Genomic DNA, 27,500 nt, shown 5'->3' with positions numbered 1-27,500 from the left:
GCCAACAGCAGCAGGCTGTCTGGTCCCTGTCTGACGTTTGTGGCAGGGGGTCAGCATGTGGCTGGGTCTAAGGCCCTATTCCCACTATGAGAGATGAAGTCTGAGGAGTGGAGTGGCAAAAGAGATTTCTACTTTTCAATTCACACCTCTTTCATTGTGGCTGGCAATGCGACATTCTTGGTCCGGAGCTCATTTTGACCGTAAATATCACAGTAGCCACTAAGCACAAACTATTTAACAATCTGAGCAACCTTTCTTCTATAACATGTTGCAATATTGAATAATGTAACCAAACCATATTACACTCTTGAATAATGCAACAATCCACAAGCATGTGTAGATAATTAAAGTGTTTAATTTCTCGTCCCTACACTTAAATCAGCTGACAATAGGCTATACAGCTCACGCCTGCTGGCTAGCTAGCTAACTAACAGCATGCTTCATGATCAAGTAACGTTAGCATATCAATAATGAATATTTACCTCTCCCATACGAATACAAAAATACAGTAGCATTATCATACAGTGTAATTCATATTATAATATAGGCTACACAGCTAGGTAACATTAGCTAGCAAGCTAGCTAAACAAAATAATTTCTGTATCCTCACATATACTTAGCTAACGTACTTTTGTACATCGCACAGTAACGTACAATTGACCTCATTTTAGCACTGAAAAAACAATACTTCCAGGTCAACTGTAATATGAATACCATTGTAAAACACAATTTCTCCCCTTTCCAGCAAAACAATGATGAGACCTTCATGCTGCCCGTCTTTGCATGATTCAAGAAGGCAATCAGCTCCGTCTGGTCTTTAAAAAAAGCGAAACCTACTGCGTGATAGGGAAAGGGGGAGATAAGCCGTGTGGGGAAACTGCTTTTTGTACCCGATCTGTCCAATTTATCACCTCTAAAATGTAAATAAAACACTACCAAGAGTTTATATAATTTCTCAATACATACCTATTTGAAGGTTTGTGTCGAATTTGAATCGGATTTTTGGGCGGTGCTAAAGTTATCTTCAGAAGTAAACAGCGGCTGTCTCGGCTTTTGAGAGTCATGTTGGCTTGCAGTGATGATGCAAAAAAATGTGGCATTTAGTTGTACAATTGACTAGGTATCCCCCTTACCCAGCCCCTGTCCTTTTTTGTTTTTAATCTGCGGGAGAAGTGCTACACCTGGTGGAGAGAGGCTGTACGACACAGAATGAGTTGCATTATGCATGCTGTACGTTATGTCATGACGCGTCACAATTTAATGTACAGTGTCAGAGGGGTCAGTTTTTTCAACTTTTCTCCAATACTATCGGGCCATTACCATGTCAATCAGCTCTTGAATAGAAACGTAGTTCACACCCCAGATTTTGATGCCATGACAGTCATCACTACAGTCACATTTGTTTTCATTGCAGCCTCGATTGAATACCGCTGTTGCGCAAATTTGTATGGAATGGGGTTAGTCAACAGTAAATGTGTTGGCTGTAGCTGAATGTTGACGTTTAGCTGAACCATATCTAGATAGGCGTTCTTAGGCTTACTCTAGCTACCGTATAAAAGTTACCTTAGACCAAACCAGGCTTTATTTGATCAATATCATGGAAGTCATATGAGATAAAAGCAAATTGCGACTGAAATCGTTGATCATTCCCCGGGGAGCTGCTTCTTGCCTGGACCTCGGTGGCTCAGTGGAGTTGAGCCCAAAAAATGTAATAAACACTGTTGAGATTTAAAGCTACGGCGACAATTTCAGAACGTAACAGGCTGTTACTACAATTTCAAGTAAAAACTCAATTAAACAAATATCAAAAAGGACAATGTCTGTATATTTCAGCTGTTTGAAAAACATTGCTATCCTATGCTAAACAATTGAGTGTTTGCTCAACAAGACATTTCTGTTTACACTGCCCTGCTTAGAGGGGGGCAACTGTCGGGCGAGTGTCGTGTGCTACGTCCAGAGGTAGCGATCGAGACGTGATACGTTTGCAAGTTTACATTGTAGTATATGTGTAGCCGAGAGTATTTTTGCAAAAAGTTTAGTAAGTGTGAAGACCCGCTGAGGCTGGGACTGGGGATGAGGCTGGAGCTGAGGCTGGTACTCACTTTGAGGGTACATGGGGGTTAATCTGGGACTGGAACAGGGGCTTTGATGAGGGATGGGGTAGAATGGGGCTGGTGCTCGAGCTGCAGCAGTGGCTTATAGTGGGGGTTGGGCAGGCAGGGCTATGGCCTGTGCAGTTGTGCTGGTGGTTTTAAAGGGAATTATAGCTGGGAGTTTGACATCACAATGCAGGATTAGAGAGACACTATGTGTGACCGGCACCTACAGGACTGCAATTCAGTTTAAAGTCATATATTCTTCCAAAAACAAATCCGTTTTTCATTTTGTCAGTTGGCATGGGTACACTGTGTGACTTGAGACTCAATAATCAGATTGCCTCTTTAAACTCCCCCCTGCAGAACGTGACTTGAGGCTGATTGCTAAACAATAGTGGGGGGTGGATTATCATCTGAAGTAGACAGAAGGTGGACAAGATAATAATGAGGAGGAAGGTTTTTCCATTTACTCAGCTCCCATTGAATGGTTGCTTCACAGATAAAAAGGACGCCCTAATGGATTGACAAGAGAGAACATTCTCCTCAATGATACAATAAAGAGGCTAGTTGCGACTAGTTCAGTCAGTGTTGCTGTGGTCTGAGTAAGGTCTAGTGTGTGTGGTGCACAGATGTGTTCATGCCCGGGTAGAGCTGGTTAGAGCCCACACCCTGTTGCACGTGGGCATCACACTCGACAGCACACTGAGATTCCAAAGCATGGCAAGGGCACACGCACATAGTCTCAGACCTGCTCTGTTCTCTCAAAACATATACCTGAAGTGAGGTCTGTGTCACAGTCACTCCGTGTTGTGTAGAAGGCAGGCAGCCTCATGCGCGTTTGTTTGTGTGTGTGGTTTTATGCATTGATCAAATACGATGTAACAACTGATGCAAGTTCATAATGAGTTCATAGGACATGATGAAGAAATGCTAAAGAGGAAATAAGTATTGCAGTTGGAAAACTAATGCTACGGTCTCTTTAAAAGTTACCATTGCTCACTGCAGTGCAACATTGTCTGTGTTGTATTTATTGGGCCATAACAGTTTCCCTGCCTGTCTGCCTGTGCATATCTATGGGTCTCTACTTGCCATGCAAAGTGATATGTTTGGGATGAATGGCAGGGCTTGTGCCAGCCAGGCCTGTTAGGCCTCTCTGTTCACTTTTCAATGGAGACACTTCCTGTTGCTGCTTTGAACAGAGCCTCGTCACACAGATCAGCTGACCAGGGATCAGAGTTTGCATTTCATTTGTGACTGACTGGCTCAATTCGGTCTTATGTAGCAAAATTTGAAATTGTGTTTTTTACATTGGATAAAAGTAGAAACTCAGAGCTAGAAAATGGTATATCATACACTGCAGTTGAGGAAAAATAGGAAAGTAATTCTGCTTTGAAAGTTGATAAACTTGTAACCTCACTTTTGAGAAAATTGTCCTTGCATGTTTTGGTACACCTACTGGAGAGCTCTTTGTCTACACCCATTCAAAATCGTTCACACCCTCTTAAGCCTTAGCCCCACCCATCTATTTAAGGATTCACATGAGGCCATATACTAAACAACCAAAGATTTCAAGACAAAAGGCTGGTTTATACTACGGGTGTGTTCGTAAATTCAATCTGGAGTGCCTGAGTGTGATCAGAGTTCGCTTTGGGCATTCATAATCTCAGAGCGTTGTCAGATTGTCCGTGCGTAAATTCAGAGCGTTTCGCTCTCGGAGTGTTCAGAGCACACACTGGACGCTCTAGCCAAGGAGTAGGGTTGATCCGAGCGTTCTGACCTAACAACACCCAAGCTCTAACTGGCTAATGTTGCCTAGCTTACTAGCTACTTCTTGACATAAATGAGGGAACAGCTCATTTTACTCGCCCTAGCAGAGCCGGTTAGGCTGTTTTTATGTTATTCAAAGCATTGGTGACTGCAACTGTGCTGCTGGCAACAATTTAATTACGCTTTTTTGCCAACGTTTACTGACACCGGCCATATTCAACGGGTGTTGAGCATTTGTAAATTCGTCAGTTATTCTGCGCTCTGGCACACTCAGACGAGAGAGCTCTGAAATCGGAGCGAATTTACCAACTATGTCTATCGACAGTTGTCACAGTGACATCATGAAAATTCTATTAAAATGGTTACTTGCATAGTGGAGTCTTTTGCTTAGACATGTAGCTAGCTAGCTAAACAATGAGCCATAATCCCAACTCATAACATTACTACCCTACATGAATCTGCAGGTAGCTAACCAACCAGGTTCGATGTTAGCTAGCTAGCTAACATTAGGCTATAACTAGCAATATGAGATATGAATAATATTACTAAACAGATCATACACGTAATGTTAGCTAGCGAGCCAGACAGCTAATGTTAGCTGGCTAGGTAACAGTACGCTTTAACTTGAAATTAAAATGACTTTCTGACAAAATTAGAAATGTGTAATATCTGGAAATATAGTTAGCTAGACTCTTACCCGTATACATGTACGGACACTTCTCCCTCTGTCACGGATGCCATTGTTGCCTTAGTTTGAAGATGTAATTGGGAGACCGTGTTTTATACAACAGCCTTTTGTGTGTTCTCTTTTTGACTTCATCTGCATATTTGCAATCAAACGCCAGAACTTTCTCCATCTCCTTAGCTGTCATACTCTAATTCCAGCATGCATTCCACTGATTTCAAAACTCGGTCCTCCAGAAATGGGAGAGCAACACTTTTGCATTTCTGCTATGTGATATCTTTCAAAAAGCAGAGTTAGAAATTATAACCTACACATACTGACCAACACATGTTATAGACAGAAGTGTGCTACATGGCAGACCAATCCGAACTCATCTCTCGGCATGTCCAGCCCACTCGTTATCTCAGCCAATCATGGCTAGCGGGAAGGTTCATCACTTTTTCTTCGGCTAAACCAACTAGGCTCATAATTTTTACAATTGTATTCGTATTTACAGATGGCATACACGTTTGTTATTAAGGCACATGAAAGTTCACATGTTCCAGAAGGCTTTTCTGCCAAAAAAGTGTATTTTGATAAAAATAAAAATAAAGTTTACGTTCAAATGGCTATCCTGTGAAGTAGTGACAAACGACATACGCCTAGTTTCCTGAAACAAGTCACATATACATGCAACTGGCATAGATGATTTATGTTGATCATTTTGTAATAAAAAGTTTAACAATTTGTTTAGACCAAGAACTCTACTCCAAATTTGTTTAGACCAAGAACTCTACTCCATGATAATTGAATTATACATTTGACATGTTTAGGCACTTAAAAATCTACAAAGTGGATAGCCAACAACTATCATCGAAACATTGTTAAAGTAATTGTCCAGTGAAAATCTCACTTTTGTTGCCAGCGGTTTAGACATTAATGGCTGTGTGTTGTTATTTTGAGGGGACAGCAAATTTACACTGTTATACAAGCTGTACACTCACTACTTTACATTGTAGCAAAGTGTAATTTCTTCAGTGTTGTCACATGAAAATATATACTCATATTTACAAAAATGTGAGGGGTGTACTCACTTTTGTGAGATACGGTACATATGTAAAGTGCTCAGCTGATCAGAGTCAAGGTCCACCACATCTTCACAGACATTTTTTTCAACCTGTAGTCCATGAAAACAGCATAGAAAATGCTAAAATATTTAGACCTTAATCATTAACAACAAAAGCCCAAACTTCAGGAATGGTCTCTCTCTCTGTCTGCAGTGTTCTACACAGACAAAGAAAGCAGCTAGATTCCTTAGTTTAGGGAAAAGAGAAAAAGGAAGAACAGGGTAGCCATTATAGGCCCAGGTAGCTACATTTCTGTAATGTGCCCTTAATGATGGTTATTAGGCCTGATTTTATCTGTTAAATGCCTCGTCTGAACCCAAGGCTAGTGCTGCCGCAGCCCCACCGCCTTCCATGGTCTGACTTAGGCTGTTGGCCAGTTGTGTGGAGCTGACACAGAGAAGTGGTAGTGTAAGACTATATAATTACTGCTTACCTCATGCTGCCCTCTGCTTTGGGGTTTACTATATTTATTAACTCTGATGTTCTCCCTCTTCTCTCCACAGTGTCCAGTGTCATGAAACTAAATCCACAGCAAGCTCCGCTATATGTAAGTATGTCACTTTAATCCAAAATCGTATTTCTGTCTGTGGTGCATCTGGGAAATGGATTCAAACCATTAAAACCTATTATGGTTGTTGGAATACATTTTCTGTAGATATTAAAGAGTTCTGTTTTGGTGACACATAAATTAAATATTGAAATTTTCATTAAAGGAACCTAAGAATAAAAGACAAATGTATTCATAATATAGATGGTACATAGGATGTATGTGTAAATAACATTGGTTTAAGTGAGTGATAGTCTGTCTGTGCTCTGACAGTGAGGGCCAGTGGGCCAGGTTATAGGGCTGCCCTGGGTAATTGCATGTTGGTATTTTTCTTGGGTTAGAGCATGTTTAATTAGATTTACACAGTGCATGTGGTGCCCACGTTTCAGAAGGGTGGCTGGGCTCGAGACATAACACTGTTATTAGATTATGTGGGTTACTGTAACTTGTTATACTGTTTTAAAACATGCAGGTGGTACCTCTCGTTAAAGCTGGTTGTCCATGTTCAAATCAAAGTTTTTGTCACGTGCGCTGAATACAACAGGTGTAGACCTTACAGTGAAATGCTTACTAACAGGCTCTAACCAACAGTGCAAAAAAGGTATTAGGTGAGTAAAGAAATAAAACCAACAGTAAAAAGACAGTGAAAAATAACAGTAGGGAGGCTATAAAAGTAGCGAGGCTACATACAGACACCGGTTAGTCGGGCTGATTGAGGTAGTATGTACATGTAGATATGGTTAAAGTGACTATGCATATATGATGAACAGACAGTAGCAGTAGCGTAAAAGAGGGGGTGGTGGGTGGCGGGACACAATTCAGATAGCCTGGTTAGCCAATGTGCGGGAGCACTGGTTGGTTGGGCCAATTGAGGTAGTATGTACATGAATGTATAGTTAAAGTGACTATGCATATATGATAAACGGAGAGTAGCAGCAGCATAAAAGAGGGTTTGGGGGGGCACACAGTGTAAATAGTCCGGGTAGCCATTTGATTACCTGTTCAGGAGTCTTATGGCTTGGGGGTAAAAACTGTTGAGAAGCCTTTTTGTCCTAGACTTGGCACTCTGGTACCGGGTGGCTGGGGTCTTTGACAATTTTTAGGGCCTTCCTCTGACACCAGCTGGTGTAGAGGTCCTGGATGGCAGGCAGCTTAGCCTGATGTACTGGGCCGTATGCACTACCCTCTGTAGTGCCTTGTGGTCAGAGGCCGAGCAATTGCCGTACCAGGATGTGATGCAACCAGTCAGGATGCTCTCGATGTTGCAGCTGTAGAACCTTTTGAGGATCTCAGGACCCATGCCAAATCTTTTTAGTTTCCTGAGGGGAATAGGCTTTGTCGTGCCCTCTTCACGACTGTCTTGGTGTGTTTGAATCATTCTAGTTTGTTGGCGACGTGGACACCAAGGAACTTGAAGCTCTCAACCTGCTCCACTACAGCCCCGTCGATGAGAATGGGGGCTGCTCGGACCTCCTTTTCCTGTAGTCCACAATCATCTCCTTAGTTTTGGTTACGTTGAGGGATAGGTTGTTATTCTGGCACCACCCGGCCAGGTCTCTGACCTCCTCCCTATAGGCTGGCTCGTCGTTGTCGTTGATCAAGCCTACCACTGTTGTGTCATCTGCAAACTTAATGATGGTGTTGGAGTCGTGCCTGGCCATGCAGTTGTGGGTGAACAGGGAGTACAGGAGAGGACTGAGCACGCACCCCTGGGGGGCTCCAGTGTTGAGGATCAGCGTGGCAGATGTATTGCTATCTACCCTCACCACCTGGGGGTGGCCCGTCAGGAAGTCCAGGATCCAGTTGCAGAGGGAGGTGTTTTGTCCCAGGATCCTTAGCTTAGTGATGAGCTTTGAGGGTACTATGGTGTTGAACGCTGAGCTGTAGTCAATGAATAGCATTCTCACATAGGTGTTCCTTTTGTCCAGGTGGGAAAGGGCAGTGTGGAGTGCAATAGAGATTGCATCATCTGTGGATCTGTTTGGGCGGTATGTACATTTGAGTGGGTCTAGGGTTTCTGGGATAGTGGTTTTGATGTGAGCCACGACCAGCCTTTCAAAGCACTTCATGGCTATGGACATGAGTGCTACGGGTCTGTAGTCATTTAGACAGGTTGTCTTCGTGTTCTTGGGCACAGGAACTATGGTGGTCTGCTTGAAACATGTTGGTATTACAGACTCAATCAGGGACATGTTGAAAATGTTAATGAAGACACCTGCCAGTTGGTCAGCACATGCCCGGCGCACACGTCCTGGTAATCCGTCTGGCCCCGCAGCCTTGTGAATGTTGACCTGTTTAAAGGTCTTACTCACATCGGCTACGGAGAGCATGATCACACAGTCGTCCGGAACAGCTGATGCTCTCATGCATGCCTCAGTGTTGCTTGCCTCGGAGCGAGCATAGAAGTGATTTAGCTCGTCTGGTAGGCTCGTGGCACTGGGCAGCTCGCGGCTGTGCTTCCCTTTGTAGTCTGTAATAGTTTGCAAGCCCTGCCACATAAGATGAGCATCGGAGCCGGTGTAGTATGATTCAATCTTAGCCCTGTATTGACGCTTTGCCTGTTTGATGGTTCGTCGCAGGGCATAGCAGGATTTCTTGTAAGCTTCCGGGTTAGAGTCCCGCAACTTGAAAGCGGCAGCTCTACCCTTTAGCTCAGTGCGAATGTTGCCTGTAATCCAAGGCTTCTGGTTGGGGTATGTACGTACAGTCACTGTGGGGACGACGTCCTCGATGCTCTTATTGATAAAGCCTGTGACTGATGTGGTGTACTGCTCAATGCCATCGGAAGAATCCCGGAACATGTTCCAGTCTGTGCTAGCAAAACTGTCCTGTAGTTTAGCATCTGCTTCATCTGACCACTTTTTTATAGACTGAGTCACTGGTGATTCCTGCTTTAATTTTTCCTTGTAAGCAGGGATCAGTAGGATAGAGTTGTGGTCGGATTTAGCAAATAGAGGGCGAGGGAGAGCTTTGTATGCGTCTCTGTGTGTGGAGTACAGGTGATCTAGAATTTTTTTCCCCCCCTCTGGTTGCACATGTTGATAGAAATTAGGTAGAACTGATTTAAGTTTCCCTGCATTAGTCTCTGGCCACTAGGAGCGCCGCCTCTGGGTGAGTGGTTTCCTGTTTGCTTATTTCCTTATATAGCTGGCTGAGTGCGGTCTTAGTGCCAGCATCTGTCTGTGGTGGTAAATAAACAGCCACCAAAAGTATAGCTGAGAACTCTCTAGGCAAGTAGTGTGGTCTGCAATTTATCACAATATTCTCTACTTCAGGCGAGCAAAATCAAGAGACTTCCTTAGATTTCGTGCACCAGCTGTTGTTTACAAATATGCACAGAGCCCCCCCTCGTCTTACCGGAGTGTGCTGTTCTATCTTGCCGGTGCAGCGTATATCCCGCTAGCTGAATATCCATGTCGTCATTCAGCCACGATTCCGTGAAACACAGGATATTACAGTTTTTGATGTCCCGTTAATAGGATATTCGTGATCGTACCTCGTCTAGTTTTATTGTCCAATGATTTCACGTTGGCGAATAATATTGACGGTAACGGCAGCATTCCCTCTCGCCGTCGGCGGCTCCTAACGAGGCATCCCGCTCGGTGTCCTCTGTGCCTGCGTCTCTTCCTCTTGCAAATAACTGGGATGTTGGCCTTGTCGGGTGTTTGGAGTATGTCCTGTGCGTCCTGCTTATTGAAGAAAAAAATCTTTGTCTAATCCGAGGTGAGTGATTGCTGTCCTGATATCCAGAAGCTTTTTTGCCGTAAGATATGGTTGCAGAAACATTATGTACAAATAAGTTACAAATAACGCGAAAAAAAACATAATAGCACAAATGGTTGGGCGCCCGTAAAACTGCTGACATTTCTTCCGGCGCCATTTTATTTTTCCTTGTTCACCTTGCCTTTGTTAGGCTAGGCTGTCTGGTCTAACTTTACATGGACATATGATGGCCATATGTGTCTGTGCTGGTGGTGAGGTTCTCACCCTATATTCTTGGTCATAACCAAGTCTACTCTGTAAACATGGTTTAGTGTTGCTCATATCCCAGAACAGAATGTGGGGGTTAAATAACTTAAAGGTTTGCTTTGACTTTGCTAAGTGGCTCTTTTATTTCAAAAACTTCTAGGCAGGGAGTTAAAAGGATACTTCGGAATTTTGGCAATGAGGCCCTTTATCTACTTCCCAAGAGTCAGATGAACTCGTGGATAGCATTTTTATGTCTCTGCGTGCGGTTTGAAGGAAGTTGCTAAATGGTGCTAGTGCAATTGCTAACCAGCGTTAGCACACTGAAAGTCTATGGGTATCTGCATGCAAACAGATAGCCATATCATTGTGCTAACGCTAGTTAGCATTGCCTCGCGAAACTACCTCCAACTTCCTTCATACTGGACACAGACATAAAAATGGTATCCACAAGTTCATCTGACTCTGGGGAAGTAGATAAAGGACGTCATTGCCAAAATCCTGAAGTATCCCTTTAAAATAAGGGCCTGGCTTCAAGTTGCCATTGGATCCCTAAGCAGAGCACTCAGCCCGGCCAATGGAGCGGAAGGAGGTAGAGAGGGGGAAGGAAGAGGTTGTTGCTGTGTGATGTGTGGCCCAGCGGTGTCTGATTTCAGGGAGCAGTCACATGAAGAAGGGGATCAGCTGGGCTCAGTGCACACAGCTAGGCCTGGACTCTCCTCTCCTCCTGGCATGAGCATACTCCGTCCTCAAACAGGAAACCCAGGGCCTTCAGATACATATTAGGAAACCCAGGGCCTTCAGATATATAGTAGGAAACCCAGGGCCTTTAGATATATAGTAGGAAACCCAGGGCCTTTAGACATATAGCAGGAGCCGGCGGAGGCAGCTGTGTCCAAGCAGCACTCTAGATGTGGTATAACATTATATATACAGTTGAAGTCAGAAGTTTACATACACTTAGGTTGGAGTCACTAAAACTCGTTTTTCAACGACTCCACAAATTTTTTTGTTAACAAACTATAGTTTTGGCAAGTCGGTTAGGACATCTACTTTGTGCAGGACTGAAGTAATTTTTCCAACAATTGTTTAGACAGATTATTTCACTTATAATTCACTGTATCACAATTCCAGTGTGTTTACATACACTAAGTTGACTGTGCCTTTAAACAGCTAGGAAAATTCCAGAAAATTATGTCATGGCTTTAGAAGCTTCTGATATGCTAATTGACATTTGAGTCAATTTGAGATGTCAATTTGAGATGTACCTGCGGATGTATTTCAAGGCCTACCTTCAAATGCAGTGCTTTCTTTGCTTGACATTATGGGAACATCAAAATAAATCAGCCAAGACCTCCACAAGTCTGGTTCATCCTTGGGAGCATTTTCTAAACGCCTGAAGGTACCACGTTCATCTGTACAAACAACAGTACGCAAGTATATACACCATGGGACCACGCAGCCATCATACCGCTCAGGAAGGAGACGCGTTCTGTCTCCTAGAGATGAACGTACTTTGGTGCGAAAAGTACAAATTAATCCCAGAACAACAGCTAAGGAACTTGTGAAGATGCTGGAGGAAACAGGTACAAAAGTATCTATATCCACTATATCGACATAACCTGAAAGGCCGCTCAGCAAGGAAGAAGCCACTGCTCCAAAACCGCCATAAAAAAGCCAGACTATGGTTTGCAACTGCACATGGGGACAAATATTGTAGTTTTTGGAGATATGTCCTCTGGTCTGATGAAACAAAAATAGAACTGTTTGGCCATAATGACCATCGTTATGTTTGGAGGAAAATGGGGGACGCTTGCAAGCCGAAGAACACCATCCCAACCGTGAAGCACGGGGGTGGCAGCATCATGTTGTGGGGAGGGTTTGCTGCAGGAGGGACTGGTGCACTTCACAATATAGATGGCATCATGAGGCAGGAAAATGATGTGGATATATTGAAGCAACATCTCAAGACATCAGTCAGGAAGTTAAAGTTTGGTTGCAAATGGGTCTTCCAAATGGACAATGACCCCAAGCATACTTCCAAAGTTGTGGCAAAATGGCTTAAGGACAACCAAGTCAAGGTATTGGAGTGGCCATCACAAAGCCCTGACCTCAATCCCATAGAACATTTGTGGGTAGAACTGAAAAAGTGTGTGTGAGCAAGGAGGCCTACAAACCTGACTCAGTTACACCAGCTCTGTCAGGAGGAATGGGCCAAAAATTCACCCAACTTATTGTGGGAAGCTTGTGGAAGGCTACCTGAAACGTTTGACTCAAGTTAAACAATTTAAAGGCAATCCTACCAAATACTAATTGAGTGTATGTCAACTTCTGACCCACTGGGAATGTGATGAAAGAAATAAAATAAATAATTATCTCTACTATTATTCTGACATTTCACATTGTTAAAATAAAGTGGTGATCTTAACTGACCTAAGACAGGGATTTTTTACTAGGATTAAATGTCAGGAATTGTGAAAGACTGAGTTTAAATGTATTTGGCTAAGGTGTTTGTAAACTTCCGACTTCAATTATATAACTCAGCTAAAAAAAGAAACGTCCCTTTTTCAGGACCCTGTCTTTCAAAGAGAGTTTGTAAAAATCCAAATAACTTCACAGATCTTAATTATTAAGGGTTTAAACACTGTTTCCCATGCATGTTCAATGAGTCATGAACAATTAATGAACATGCACCTGTGGAACGGTCGTTAAGACACTAACAGCTTACAGACGATAGGCAATTTAGGTCACAGTTCTGAAAACTTAGGACCCTAAAGAGGCCTCCCTACTGACTCTGAAAAACCCCAAAAGAAAGATGCCCAGGGTCCCTGCTCATCTGAGTGAACATGCCTTAGGCATGCTGCAAGGATGCATGAGGATATGCAAATGTGGCCAGGGCAATAAATTGCAATGTCCATACTGTGAGACGCCTAAGACGGCGCTACAGGGAGACAGAACGGACAGCTGATCGTCCTCACAGTGGCAGACCACGTGTAACACCTGCACAGGATCGGTACATCCGAACATCACACCTGCGGGACAGGTACAGGATGGCAACAACTGCCCGAGATACACCAGGAACGCACAATCCCTCCATCAGTGCTCAGACTGTAATACGCTGAGAGAGGCTGGACTGAGGGCTTGTTGTAAGGCAGATCCTCACCAGATATCACCGGTAACAACATTGCCTACGGGAACAAACCCACCGTCGCTGGACCAGACAGGACTGGCAAAAGTGCTCTTCACTGACGAGTCGCTGTTTTGTCTCACCAGGGGTGATGGTCGGATTCGTGTTTATCATTGCAGGAATAAGTGTTACGCCGAGGCCTGTACTCTGGAGCGGGATCGATTTGGAGGTGGAGGGTTCGTCATGGTCTGGGGCGGTGTGTCACAGCATCATCGGACTGAGCTTGTTGTCATTACAGGCAATCTCAATGCTGTGCGTTACAGGGAAGACATCCTCCTCCCTCATGTGGTACCCTTCCTGCAGGCTCATCCTGACATGACCCTCCAGCATGATAATGCCACCAGCCATACTGCTCGTTCTGTGTGTGATTTCTTGCAAGACAGGAATGTCAGTGTTCTGCCATGGCCAGCAAAGAGCCCGGATATCAATCCCATTGAGCACGTCTGGGACCTGTTGGATCGGAGGGTGAGGGGTAGGGCCATTACCCCCCAGAAATGTCCGGGAACTTGCAGGTGCCTTGGTGGAAGAGTGGAACATTTGGTGCAGTCCATGAGGAGGAGATGAACTGCACTATTTAATGCAGCTGGTGGCCACACCAGATACTGACTGTTACTGTTACTTTTGATTTTGATCCCCCCTTTGTTCAGGGACACATTATTACATTTCTGTTAGTCACATGTCTGTGGAACTTGTTCAGTTTATATCTCAGTTGTTGAATCTTGTAACGTTCATACAAATATTTACACATGTTTAGTTTGCTGAAAATAAACTCAGTTGACAGTGAGAGGATGTTTCTTTTTTTTGCTGACAGTACCAGTCAAAAGTTTGGACACGCCTACTCATTAAAGGGTTTTTCTTTATTTTTACTATTTTATACATTGCAGAATAATAGTGAAGACATTAAAACTATGAAATAACACATATGGAATCATATAATAACCAAAAAGTGTTAAACGAATCTAAATATATTTGAGCAGAGTGAAGGAAAAGCAGCCTACAAGTACTCCGCATATGTGGGAACTCCTTCAAGACTGTTGGAAAAGCATTCCTCATGAAGCTGGTTGAGAGAATACCAAGAGTGTTCAAAGCTGTGATCAAGGCAAAGAGTGGCTACTTTGCAGAATCTCATATATTTTGATTTCTTTAACCTGTTATGGCTAGGGGGCAGTATTTTCACGGCTGGATAAAAAACGTGCCCGATTTAATCTGGTTACCACTCCTACCCAGTAACTAGAATATGCATATACTTATTACATATGGATAGAAAACACCCTAAAGTTTCTAAAACTGTTTGAATGGTGTCTGTGAGTATAACAGAACTCATTTGGCAGGCAAAAACCTGACAAGGTTTCAGGCAGGAAGTGGCCTGTCTGACAAGGTGTCGTTCTTCTTGTCTCTGTTTATTGAAGAGTGAGGATCTTAGCTGTCCCGTGACACTTCCTACGGCTGCCATAGGGTCTCAGAAGGCGGTAAAAAGCTGAATCGTGGCTTTGCAGGCTCTGGCTGAAACAAAGTAGCGTGTTTGGGTAGTGGCTGGTTACAGTACTGTGAGACTCAGGCGCGTGCCCGCGTCGACCGAATGCTTTGTTTTCTTTCCTCTGTTTAGCTAAAAGGAGATTCCCGGTCGGAATATTATCGCTTTTTTACGAGAAAAATGGCATAAAAATGGATTTTAAACAGCGGTTGACATGCTTCGAAGTACGGTAATGGAATATTTAGAATTTTTTTGTCATTTACCCACAAATTGCGCCACGCGCGCGACCCTGATTTACCATTTCAGATAGTGTCTGGGACGCATGAACAAAACGCCGCTATTCGGATATAACGATGGATTATTTTGGACCAAACCAACATTTGTTATTGAAGTAGCAGTCCTGGGAGTGCATTCTGACGAAGACAACAAAAGGTAATGAAACTTTTATAATAGTAAAGCTGATATTGGTGAGTGCTAAACTTGCCGGGTGTCTAAATAGCTAGCCCGTGATGCCTGGGCTATGTACTTAGAATATTGCAAAATGTGCTTTCACCAAAAAGCTATTTTAAAATCGGACATATCGAGTGCATAGAGGAGGTCTGTATCTATAATTCTTAAAATAATTGTTATGCTTTTTGTGAACGTTTATCGTGAGTAATTTAGTAAAATGTTAGCGAATTCCCCGGAAGTTTGCGGGGGGTATGCTAGTTCTGAACGTCACATGCTAATGTAAAAAGCTGGTTTTTGATATAAATATGAACTTGATTGAACAAAACATGCATGTATTGTATAACATAATGTCCTAGGGTTGTCATCTGATGAAGATCATCAAAGGTTAGTGTTGCATTTAGCTGTCTTCTAGGTTTTTGTGACATTATATGCTAGCTTGAAAAATGGGTGTCTGATTATTTCTGGCTTGGTACTCTGCTGACATAATCTAATGTTTTGCTTTCGTTGTAAAGCCTTTTTGAAATCGGACAGTGTGGTTAGATAAAGGAGAGTCTTATCTTTAAAATGCTGTGAAATAGTCATATGTTTGAAAAATGGAAGTTTTTGTATTTTAGAGGAGTTTGTATTTCGCGCCACGCCCATCATTGGATAATGGAGCAGGTGTTCCGCTAGCGGAACGTCTAGATGTAAGAGGTTAACACTTTTTTTGGTTACTACATGATTCCATATTTGTTATTTCATAGTTTTTATGTCTTCACTATTATTCCACAATGTAGAAAATAGTAAAATATGTAGAAAAACCCTAGAATGAGTAAGTGTGTCCAAACTTTTGACTGGTACAGTACATAAAAAATACATATATTTAAAATTATATATATTTACAAAAAAATATACATGGGTGATTGGAAATGATACAAACAATTACATTGATAGAAGCCATAATCTATTTACAATATTAAATCTGATCTACCCCCCAATGCCCTGGCGGATTGAGGCTGTTCTGACGGCAAAAAGGGGATGCAACTCAATATTAGGAAGGTGTTCCTAATGTTTTGTACATTCAGTGTATGTGCTGGTATCCTCATTAATAGGGAGGAAAGCAAACAGAACCTGATCACTCGTGAGGATCCGATCCCAGCCCTGCTCTCCACCACAGATATTCTGCTTTCAGACGCAAGATCAGCTATTACAACTCTGATCTAATACATTCATACATACAGTCTTTATTTGGCCACAGATTTGTAGCCAGCTGGATTACCTCATTTTGCGACACAGCATTTACTTTCAAAACTCTACTTGGCTGATGTACTGACAACAGAGCCACTGACAAAGTAAATATTCCGTAACTAAAGCAGTGTTCTCTGGATGCATGCAACCTATCACTGTTTGTGCCTGTTGTCGTGGGTAAGGCTAAAGTACAGGATTCTGTCAGGAGACGGGAGAAAATAAAACGTTCAGTGTGCGGTGGCAGAAAGCTTGCAGAAAACAAGGGATTTGATTTATAAAATATTCTCTAGGAGTACCTCTCCTACACACTGAGCCAGGCTTTGAACTAGACTAACAGCTGCAGAGCAACGTGACTGAGATGTGCTGCAGTACTTGTGTATGTGGTCACTATTGGTTGCTTATTCCTGCCTTGTGTCTGCTGTTTCCAGTCCATTACGTGACGTTTATCAACTTTTTATTCTAAATATTGAACAGAGAAGTGAACTCAAGTAACAACTCTGTTCTATAAGGAACACATAAGTTAAGTGATATGTGAAGAGTTGATACACTTTGAAACAAATGACAGTTTTGCCTCTTGTGCCCCACCCAGAGAGGACGGAGGAAGTAACTAGGCTACATTTGGAGAAGTTCATTCCATTTCTCTGTTTCTCTCTTTCTTTCTTCATCTCTCCTTGGCTCCTCACCTTCGACAATGAGACTGTAAGCTCAGAGTTAGCCCCCTGGTGTAGGGTGCTGGCTGTGGTGTAGTGCGAGTAGAGGGTCAGGAATGTAACAGGGCCGGGGCAAAGCCACTCGTGACAGTACTCATTCACCTATGCAGTGTGGCTGTGCTGTGGCTGGCACATGCTGGTGTACGCATAGGGAGAGACATTTCAACTAGGGATCCTCATCTTGCACATAGCACAAGCACTCAAAAAAGCGAATTATTTTTCCAATATTGTGTGTTTGAACTTGTTTCTGACAGTAGAGGCTTAGGCTCTGTGTGATTTTAAGCCTACAGGGACCAACTCTGGTCATGGCCTTGGTGCTTAATGAGTCAGAGTAGTGGAGCAGTGTGGATAATTCAATCACATGTCCTGCGCTATTGATTTGATGTAATTGTTGCAGCCTGGCTAAGAACAAATGTAGGAACAGAGTACAGAGTCTGTGTCCTGACTCCAGTTCTTGTAGAAAGCCTTGGAGATTGTACTTTATGTCCTTGACGAGGGCCCTTGGAGTCATACAGCAGTCTCTGAATGAAGAGCAGGACACACACGTTAAGGCGCACACACACTCTGGGCCCGAAAGCCACCCTGTCTTCGGTGTGAGGAGTGTCAAAGTCAGTCTGTCATTAGAAGTGCATCAGTGGGGTGCAGGCAGCCAGGAAGGAGCTCCTCCTTGGACTGTCTCTCTCTGGGGTTATTTCCAGTGAGCATTTAGGCCTACCTCTGATGTAGATATCTGGAACAGCATCACAAACAACCCAAGAATGCATAAGAGCATACAATAAGAAGGCAAGGCAACCCACTCAGGACCCAAGGGCAGAGAAGTGGAATAGTTGGAACCAGGGCAAGGTGATATAGTGAAATTGTTTGATTAATTAGAATGTATTTTTTTGCGGGATATTCCAAATGCCTATATCGCAAGAATCACGCTTTTTCTTTATAGATGTTTTTCTGAGCATTTATGTCTGCTTGTTTTCATGTTGTCTTTTTGGTCTGGTCACCTTCGCTCCTTCTGTGCTGTGCGCACCTGCCAATTTACATCAGAGATCTGAATATAATGACGAGATGCTCATGTCTCCGCCCTAACAATGGGAGTCGTTGTCTTAAAGGCAGGAAGGCAGGCAACAAGCTTAGGTCCAAAATAAGCCCGTAGAAATATATTGGGCTTATTTTGGAAAGATTTTGGCGAGAGTGAAACTTCTCGCTTCACCTTTTCCTCTCTGTTCACACACACACCAAGCCCCTCCCCCTGCTACTCACAACGACAAAGATGAGAGATCACTTCTTCTTCCCTAAGAAGCGGTTTCAACTCACTATTTGCATTTGAGGTTTGGTCCAACAGAATCGGTCTAATGGATGCTGAAACACATTGAGACATTATTTTACTTTAATAGAGAAGTTAAACCTTTCTAATGATATCTTATTTATGTCTCAACTTCTCAAATTGCGTGCAGAGAAGACACTAAAATGAGAGTGTCAATGAACATTGATTCTGGAAAATGTATGCTCAGTTTGTTGCGTGCAGTACCATGTACCGCTAGCAGAATTTTTGCCAAATGCTGCTATACTAGCTGTCTAGTCTGTGTTTTATAAATGTGCAAACAGCATAAAACACAATTATATAAGGAATTGGCAACTCGTTCTCATTAGGAGATGGTAGGACACTTGATTTCAACATCTGAACAAAGGGGACAGATTAGCGTGCTGTTCAAACAGTTGGAGACGGACAGAATGGTGTGTTCATAACAATTCAACTGTTCTGCCTTGAGATGTTAAGATTAGCTGGCTACTCACTAGCATGTGGGCTTGTGCTTGAGAGAGTGTGTTAATTTTCTATAATCCCTGCTACAAGAAGTTAGTCATTGTTAATGAATGTGCATTATGCATGGTTCAGCTTAAATTTGTAACAAAAAGGGTATTTTCATAGACAGACTTGAATGCCAGATCAGTGATTATTTAAAAAAAGCAGGTTAAACTATTTTGATAAAATCAATAAATAATGAGTGGGTCTTATGGTTGTTTAATACTTATGTAAATCTAAGGTATAATTTCACAAACCTTGAATTCATTTAAATATTGCTGACTGTTTGAAATGCAGTGTATTTTACCTTTAATTGTACAACAAAGCTTATTTAGAGAGAACTTTTTGAAAGATCTACATATACAGTGCATTCAGAAAGTATTCAGACCCCTTTCCTTTTTCCACATTGTGTTACATTACAGCCTTGTTCTAAAATTGATTAAATAAAAATGTTACTCATCAATCAACACACAATATCCCATAATGACTGTTAATACATTTGCAAAAATAATCTAAAAACCTGTTTTCGCTTATTTTTTGCAAATGTATTAAAAAAAAACAAAACATAAGTATTCAGACCCTTTGCTATGAGGCTCGAAATTGAGCTCAGGTGCATCCTGTTTCCATTGATCATCCTTGAGATGTTTCTACAACTTGATTAGAGTCCACCTGTGGTAAATTCAATTGATTGGACATGATTTGTAAAGGCACACACTGGTCTATATAAAGGTCCCACAGTTGACAGTGCATGTCAGAGCAAAAACCAAGCCATGAGGTCGAAGGTATTGTCCGTAGAGCTCCGAGACAGGATTGTGTCAAAGCACAAATCTGGGGAAGGGTACCAAAAAATGTCTGCAGCATTGAAAGTCCCCAAGAACACAGTGGCCTCCATCATTCTTAAATGGAAGAAGTTTGGAACCACGAATACTGAGAAATCGGGGAAGAAGGGCCTTGGTCAGGGAGGTGACCAAGAACCTGATGGTCCCTCTGAAAGAGCTATAGAGTTCTTCTGTGGAGATGGGAGAAACTTCCAGAAGGACAACCATCTCTGCAGCACTCCACCATCAGGCATTTGTTGTAGAGTGGCCAGACAGAAGCCACTCCTCAGTAAAAGTCACATGACAGCACGCTTGGAGTTTGCCAAAAGGCACCTAAAGGACTCATACCATGAGAAACAACATTCTCTGGTCTGATGAAACCAAGATTGAACTCTTTAACCTGAGTGCCAAGCATCACATCTGGAGGAAACCTGGCGCCATCCCTACGGTCAAGCATGGTGTTGTGGGGATGTTCTTCAGCAGCAGGAACTGGAAGACTAGTCAGGACTGAGGGAAAGCTGAACTGAGAAAAGTACAGAGAGATATTTGATGAAAACCTGCTCCAGAGCGCTCAGGACCTCAGACTGGGAGAAGGATCACCTTCCAACAGGACAACGACCCTAAGCACACAGCCAAAACGATGCAGGAGTGACTTCGGGACAAGTCTCTGAATGTCCTTGAGTGGCCCAGCCAGATCCCGCACTTGAACCCGATCGAATATCTCTGGAGAGACCTGAAAATAACTGTGCAGCGACGCTTCCCATCCAACCTGACAGAGCTTGAGAGGATTTGCAGAGAAGAATGGGAGAAACTCCCCCTAATTTTTTCCCCACCTTTATTTAACCAGGTAGGCTGGTTGAGAACAAGTTCTCATTTACAACTGCGACCTGGCCAAGATAAAGCAAAGCAGTGCGACAAAAACAACACAGTTACACATGGGATAAACAAATGTACAGTCAATAACACAATAGAAAAAAAATATATACAGTAAGTGCAAATGTAGTAAGATTAGGGAGGTAAGGCAATAAATAGGCCATAGTGGCAAAATAATTCCAATTTAGCATTAACACTGGAGTGATAGATGTGCAGATGATGATGTTCAGGTAGAGATACTGGGGTGTAAAAGAGCAAAAATAAATAACAATATGGGGATGAGGTTATTGGGTGGGCTATTTACAGATGGCTGTGTACAGGTGCAATGATTGGTAAGCTGCTCTGACAGCTGATGCTTAAAGTTAGTGAGGGAGATATGTCTCCTGCTTCAGTGATTTTTGCAATTCGTTCCAGTCATTGGCAGCAGAGAACTGGAAGGAAAGGCGGCCAAAGGAGAAGTTGGATTTGGGGATGATGAGGAAATATACCTGCTGGAGCGCGTGCTACAGGTGGGTGTTGCTTTGGTGACCAGTGAGCTGAGATAAGGCGGGGCTTTACCTAGCAAAGACTTATAGATGACCTGGAGCCAGTGGGTTTGGCGACGAATATGAAGCGAGGGCCAGCCAACGAGAGCATACAGGTCGCAGTGGTGGGTAGTATATGGGACTTTGGTGACAAAACGGATGGCACTCTGATAGACTGCATCCAATTTGCTGAGTAGAGTGTTGGAGGCTATTTTGTAAATGACATCGCCGAAGTCAAGGATCGGTAGGATACTCAGTTTTACGAGGGTATGTTTAGCAGCATAAGTGAAGGAGGCTTTGTTGCGAAATAGGAAGCCGATTCTAGATTTAATTTTGGATTGGAGATGCTTAATGTGAGTCTGGAAGGAGAGTTTACAGTCTAACCCGACACCTATGTACACTGCTCAAAAAAATAAAGGGAACACTTAAACAACACAATGTAACTCCAAGTCAATCACACTTCTGTGAAATCAAACTGTCCACTTAGGAAGCAACACTGATTGACAATACATTTCACATGCTGTTGTGCAAATGGAATAGACAACAGGTGGAAATTATAGGCAATTAGCAAGAAACCCCCAATTAAGGAGTGGTTCTGCAGGTGGTGACCACAGACCACTTCTCAGTTCCTATGCTTCCTGGCTGATGTTTTTGTCACTTTTGAATGCTGGCGGTGCTTTCACTCTAGTGGTAGCATGAGACGGAGTCTACAACCCACACAAGTGGCTCAGGTAGTGCAGCTCATCCACATCAATGCGAGCTGTGGCAAGAAGGTTTGCTGTGTCTGTCAGCGTAGTGTCCAGAGCATGGAGGCGCTACCAGGAGACAAGCCAGTACATCAGGAGACGTGGAGGAGGTTGTAGGAGGGCAACAACCCAGCAGCAGGACCGCTACCTTCGCCTGCAAGGAGGAGCAGGAGGAGCACTGCCAGAGCCCTGCAAAATGACCTCCAGCAGGCCACAAATGTGCATGTGTCTGCTCAAACGGTCAGAAACAGACTCAATGAGGGTGGTATAAGGGCCCGACGTCCACAGGTGGGGGTTGTGCTTACAGCCCAACACCGTGCAAGACGTTTGGCATTTGCCAGAGAACACCAAGATTGGCAAATTCGCCACTGGCGCCCTGTGCTCTTCACAGATGAAAGCAGGTTCACACTGAGCACGTGACAGACGTGACAGAGTCTGGAGACGCCGTGGAGAATGTTCTGCTGCCTGCAACATCCTCCAGCATGACCGGTTTGGCGGTGGGTCAGTCATGGTGTGGGGTGGCATTTCTTTGGGGGGCCGCACAGCCCTCCATGTGCTCGCCAGAGGTAGCCTGACTGCCATTAGGTACCAAGATGAGATCCTCAGACCCCTTGTGAGACCATATGCTGGTGCGGTTGGCCCTGGGTTCCTCCTAATGCAAGACAATGCTAGACCTCATGTGGCTGGAGTGTGTCAGCAGTTCCTGCAAGAGGAAGGCATTGATGCTATGGACTGGCCCGCCCGTTCCCCAGACCTGAATCAAATTGAGCACATCTGGGACATCATGTCTCGCTCCATCCACCAACGCCACGTTGCACCACAGACTGTCCAGGAGTTGGCGGATGCTTTAGTCCAGGTCTGGGAGGAGATCCCTCTGGAGACCATCCGCCACCTCACCAGGAGCATGCCCAGGCGTTGTAGGGAGGTCATACAGGCACGTGGAGGCCACACACACTTGACTTGTTTTAAGGACATTACATCAAAGTTGGATCAGCCTGTAGTGTGGTTTTCCACTTTAATTTTGAGTGTGACTCCAAATCCAGACATCCATGGGTTGATAAATTGGATTTCCATTGCTTATTTTTGTGTGATTTTGTTGTCAGCACATTCAACTATGTAAAGAAAAAAGTATTTAATAAGATTATTTCTTTCATTCAGATCTAGGATGTGTTGTTTAAGTGTTCCCTTTATTTTTTTGAGCAGTATATTTATAGTTCACATATTCTAAGTCAGAACCGTCCAGAGGAGTGATGCTAGTTGGCCGGGCGGGTGCGGGCATCGATCGGTCGAAGAGCATGCATTTCGTTTTACTTGCATTTAAGAGCAGTTGGAGGCCACGGAAGGAGTGTTGTATGGCATTGAAGCTCATCTGGAGGTTTATTAACCATGTCCAAAGAAGGGCCAGAAGTATACAGAATTGTGTCGTCTGCTTAGAGGTGGATCAGAGAATCACCATCAGCAAGAGCGACATCATTGATGTATACAGAGAAAAGAGTCGGCTCGAGAATTGAACCCTGTGACACCCCCATAGAGACTGCCAGAGGTCCAGACAACAGGCCCTCCGATTTGACACACTGAACTCTGTCTGAGAAGTAGTTAGTGAACCAGGCGAGGCAGTCATTAGAGAAACCAAGGCTGTTGAGTCTGCCGATAAGAATGCTGTGATTGACAGAGTCGAAAGCCTTGGCCAGGTTGATGAAGACTGCTGCACAGTACTGTCTTTTATCGATGGTGGTTATGATATCGTTTAGGACCTTGAGTGTGGCTGAGGTGCACCCATGACCAGCTCAGAAACCAGATTGCATAGCGGAGAAGGTACGGTGGGATTCTAAATGGTCGGTGATATGTTTGTTAAGTTGGCTTTCGAAGACTTTAGAAAGGCAGAGCAGGATGGATATAGGTTTGTAACAGTTTGTGTCTAGAGTGTCTCCCCCTTTGAAGAGGGGGATGACCGCGGCAGCCTTCCAATCTTTTGGGATCTCAGACTATACGAAAGAGAGGTTGAACAGGCTAGTAATAGGGGTTGCAACAATTGCGGCAAATAATTTTAGAAAGAGAGGGTCTAGATTGTCTAGCCCAGCTGATTTGTAGGGGTCCAGATTTTGCAGCTCTTTCAGAACATCAGCTATCTGGATTTGGGTGAAGGAGAAGCGGGTTGGGCTTGGGAAGTTCCTGTGGGGGGTGCAGAGCTGTTGGCCGGAGTAGGGGTAGCCAGGTGGAAAGCATGGCTAGCCGTAGAAAAATGCAGATGTGCCACGCTTGTAGTGTCATACCCAAGAAGACTTGAGGATGTAATCGCTGCCAAAGGTGCTTAAACAAAGTACTGAGTAAAGGGTCTGAATACTTACGTAAATGTCATATTTCTGTTTTTTATTTTTAAGACATTTGTATACATGTCTAAAAAAGTTTTTTGCTTTGTGGGGTATTGTGTGTAGATTGATGAGGGAAACATTTTTAATCAATTTTAGAATAAGGCTGTAACATAACAAAATGTGGAAAAAGGTCTAGGGGTCTGAATTATTTCCGAATGCACTGTATATCGTGAATCTCCCATAAATTTGAAAAAATCTAGATGATTTTTAGGCCGTATCACCAAGCCATAGTTGGAATCTTAGTGGAACCGTTGGAACCTTAGGGCATTGAATTTCCAACGTCTGGTAGTCATGTAGTGCTACATACCCTACATGATTTGGAACAAAGAATCACATTTTAAATACATTCAAAATATATTTCACAATCTTAATCCCCTGCAGGATTGTCTTTTGTCTCATTGTTTAGTTCTCTTTTTTGCTTCAACACCTGTTGTCCATATTGAGCTTTCACAGTCTGAAAGTGGCCCATGGCCCATCTAACCATGCATGCTCATTCTCATGCTCTTGAACAGCACTGCATTATACTTATTCTGGCTCTTTTGCAGTGATTCCTTTCTTTTTTCAGACTATTCTCTTTGGTGTTTTAAGCCTTTTGTCATTGCTGAGGAGCACTTCATGATTTTACTTTGTATTGGTTGGATTTGTTTTAGACTCTTGACCATTTGTACTTTTGATTGCTTGAAAGAAACTTTTGTCCTCAGATGCTCTCAGATTGCCTTCATATTGCAGATGACAGGCCTAAAACCTTTAGCAAACAAGTCATTCTGTCTGCTCAAAATATTAAATAGCTTTTTGTGACAGAATTTTGTCATTTGACCCAAGTCTCAAACCTGTCTAACTCCCTGGCAACATTTACATAAGTGGAAAAACCTTTAACAGTTTTAAATGATTTTTTTTTTATTGTAGTCTGCTTTGTTCTTTCACATCATACACAACTATAATGTGCTCCTGAATTTACAAAAGGAAGACTCTGTTCTCAGTGACTACAGTTTCCAGTAACCAAACCTGCCAGCCATCTCTCTGCTACCCTAAGGCCATATAGCCTAGCAGGGTAGTACACATCAACAGGTGGAGGTGTCCTCCACATCAATGAGAGCTGAGTCTAAAGCTTACTACAAGCTCTATGCAGATGCAAGATTCTGAGTGTTTTTCTTCACAAAAGGGGCGGCTCCTTGTAATATGCTCTGGCATTCAACATACTTTTTACTACCTGAAAATTGAGACGCTCCGTATCATTCCTTCCGCAGCCGTGGGGGTAATGTTGTCACTTGGTTCCTTGATCTAATCTATTGGCTATATAGGAAATTAATCAAAATAGCCTATTTTGCATCTCTTTCATTTTCTCTGCGGACGTCGGTATGGTTTGAGGTACAAACTTTCTGAAGTTCGCTTGGTAAGTATAATATCTTGCGTGGAAGTATACTCACTGGCTGTTTGCAGCCTAGGGGAGCTGGCCCTTCCTCTTGAGTGCTCCACTCACTGCACGCGGTTGATCTGAATCTTCCGTCTGTGGTTTGTTGTACTTGTGTTTCATTAGCGTTACATTAGCCTACTCACTCGGGTAGCCACTGCACTGGACATCAAACTAGTGGACAGTGATGACTCTCCATCTGTCCACATCTCTGCTGAGTTCCGCGAGGCCTTGCAGGAGAGCTGGGCCTCTGCCAGGGGTCGCTTCCAACTCACAGCTGGACCATGGAGTTATGTTGCGGGCGCAGAGTTACTCGGCCTCCGGGAGTACCTTACCATGGACCTGACCATCATGATAGCTGCCATGGTCCTCCCGGACCAGGAGATTATAGGGCAGGACCCGCGACTGAAGCCGGGACGTGTGGCTGCGTCCTGGGCTCTACTGAGAGGAGAGCCCCTCGCTGATATCTGTGCTGCGGCGCTGGTCTTCCTCTTGCACCTTTGCTTGGTACTATCAAGTAAATGTGGCACCTCCCTCTGCGGTTCTACATATAGGGGCGGACCCCAGCAATGACACAGGTGTACACGGGAGTAAATCTGTAAATCCTCACCTCGGATGTATCCCTCCGCCGCAGAGTGATAACAATATATTGGAGTGATCCATATAGCTCACATAACCGTGGTTACATACGTAACCTTCGATCAAGAGTGAAGCTTGTAGTAACACAGCATAGTAGCAGGGAGGGAGGGAGCTGCAGACAGACACACTAGCTACCCTCCTCTTTTGTGTTGCCATGGGCCAATCTTGTAGAAAATGGCTGCTGCAGTCAGAGCAGAGAGATAACATCGCTCATCTGTCACTGTAAAACAAAGGCTTTTCTCACAGATTATTTGCTCTACCAGCCATTCCCTTACAAAAAAATAGAGCAGTTTTGAAACTGCAGTAAAAGTGCGGTAACTGCAGTCGATTGTGGTATTTTCAATGCAGTATTTGCAGCATACTGCAGTTATATACTGCACTCTAACTACAGTTATACTACAGTGTAGAGCAGTTATACTGCACTCTGACTGCAATCATTTTTCGTAAGGGTGCAGACAGTGCTATATGTTAAAGATACATACTGTTCAAAGGCTCTAGGCCAATTTGGTTCTGCACAATCAGGTGCATACAGGATGAGACATAATCTCTTGCAGGATTAGCCATAATCTCAGGTGCTCTATTCCCCAGCTGTATGTTACAGTTACTACAGCAGTTCTAGCCTACAGTTGAAGTCGGAAGTTTACATTCACTTAGGTTGAAGCCATTTAAACCCGTTTTTCAACCACTCCACAAACTTGTTGATAACAAACTATAGTTTTGGCAAATCGGTTAGGACATCTACTTTGTGCATGACACAAGTAATTTTTCCAACAATTGTTTACAGACATATTATTTCACTTATAATTCACTGTATCACATAGTGGGTCAGAAGTTTACATACACAAAGTTGACTGTGCCTTTAAACAGCTTGGAAAATTCCAGAAAATGATGTCATGGCTTTAGAAGCTTCTAATAGGCCAATTGACATCACCTGAGTCAATTGGAGGTGTACCTGTGGATGTATTTCAAGGCCTACCGTCAAACTCAGTGCCTCTTTGCTTGACATCATGGGAAAATCAAAAGAAATCAGCCAAGACCTCAGAAAAAAACTGCAGATCTCCACTGGTCTGGTTCATCCTTGGAAGCAATTTCCAAATGCCTGAAGGT

At 43.4% G+C, this 27,500-nt stretch overlaps 1 protein-coding gene across 7 annotated transcripts in view; it reads left to right on the top strand.

Moving 5' to 3' along the window:
* LOC106573623 (A-kinase anchor protein 13) overlaps nt 1–27,500 on the top strand; it is a 177,382-nt gene that overhangs the window by 44,085 nt on the left and 105,797 nt on the right. For all 7 annotated transcript variants that reach the window (XM_014148847.3, XM_014148841.3, XM_014148845.3 and 4 more), the window contains exon 2: nt 6,158–6,201. In XM_014148847.3, coding sequence (XP_014004322.3) covers nt 6,158–6,201 — 44 coding nt within the window. The remainder of the gene's footprint in view (nt 1–6,157; nt 6,202–27,500) is intronic.

This window comes from Salmo salar, chromosome 16 (assembly GCF_965601325.2).
Source record: "Salmo salar chromosome 16, fSalSal1, whole genome shotgun sequence".
NCBI lineage: Eukaryota > Metazoa > Chordata > Actinopteri > Salmoniformes > Salmonidae > Salmo > Salmo salar.
Note: the sequence above shows the minus strand (reverse complement) of the source record. Positions and strands in the feature narration are given on the sequence as shown.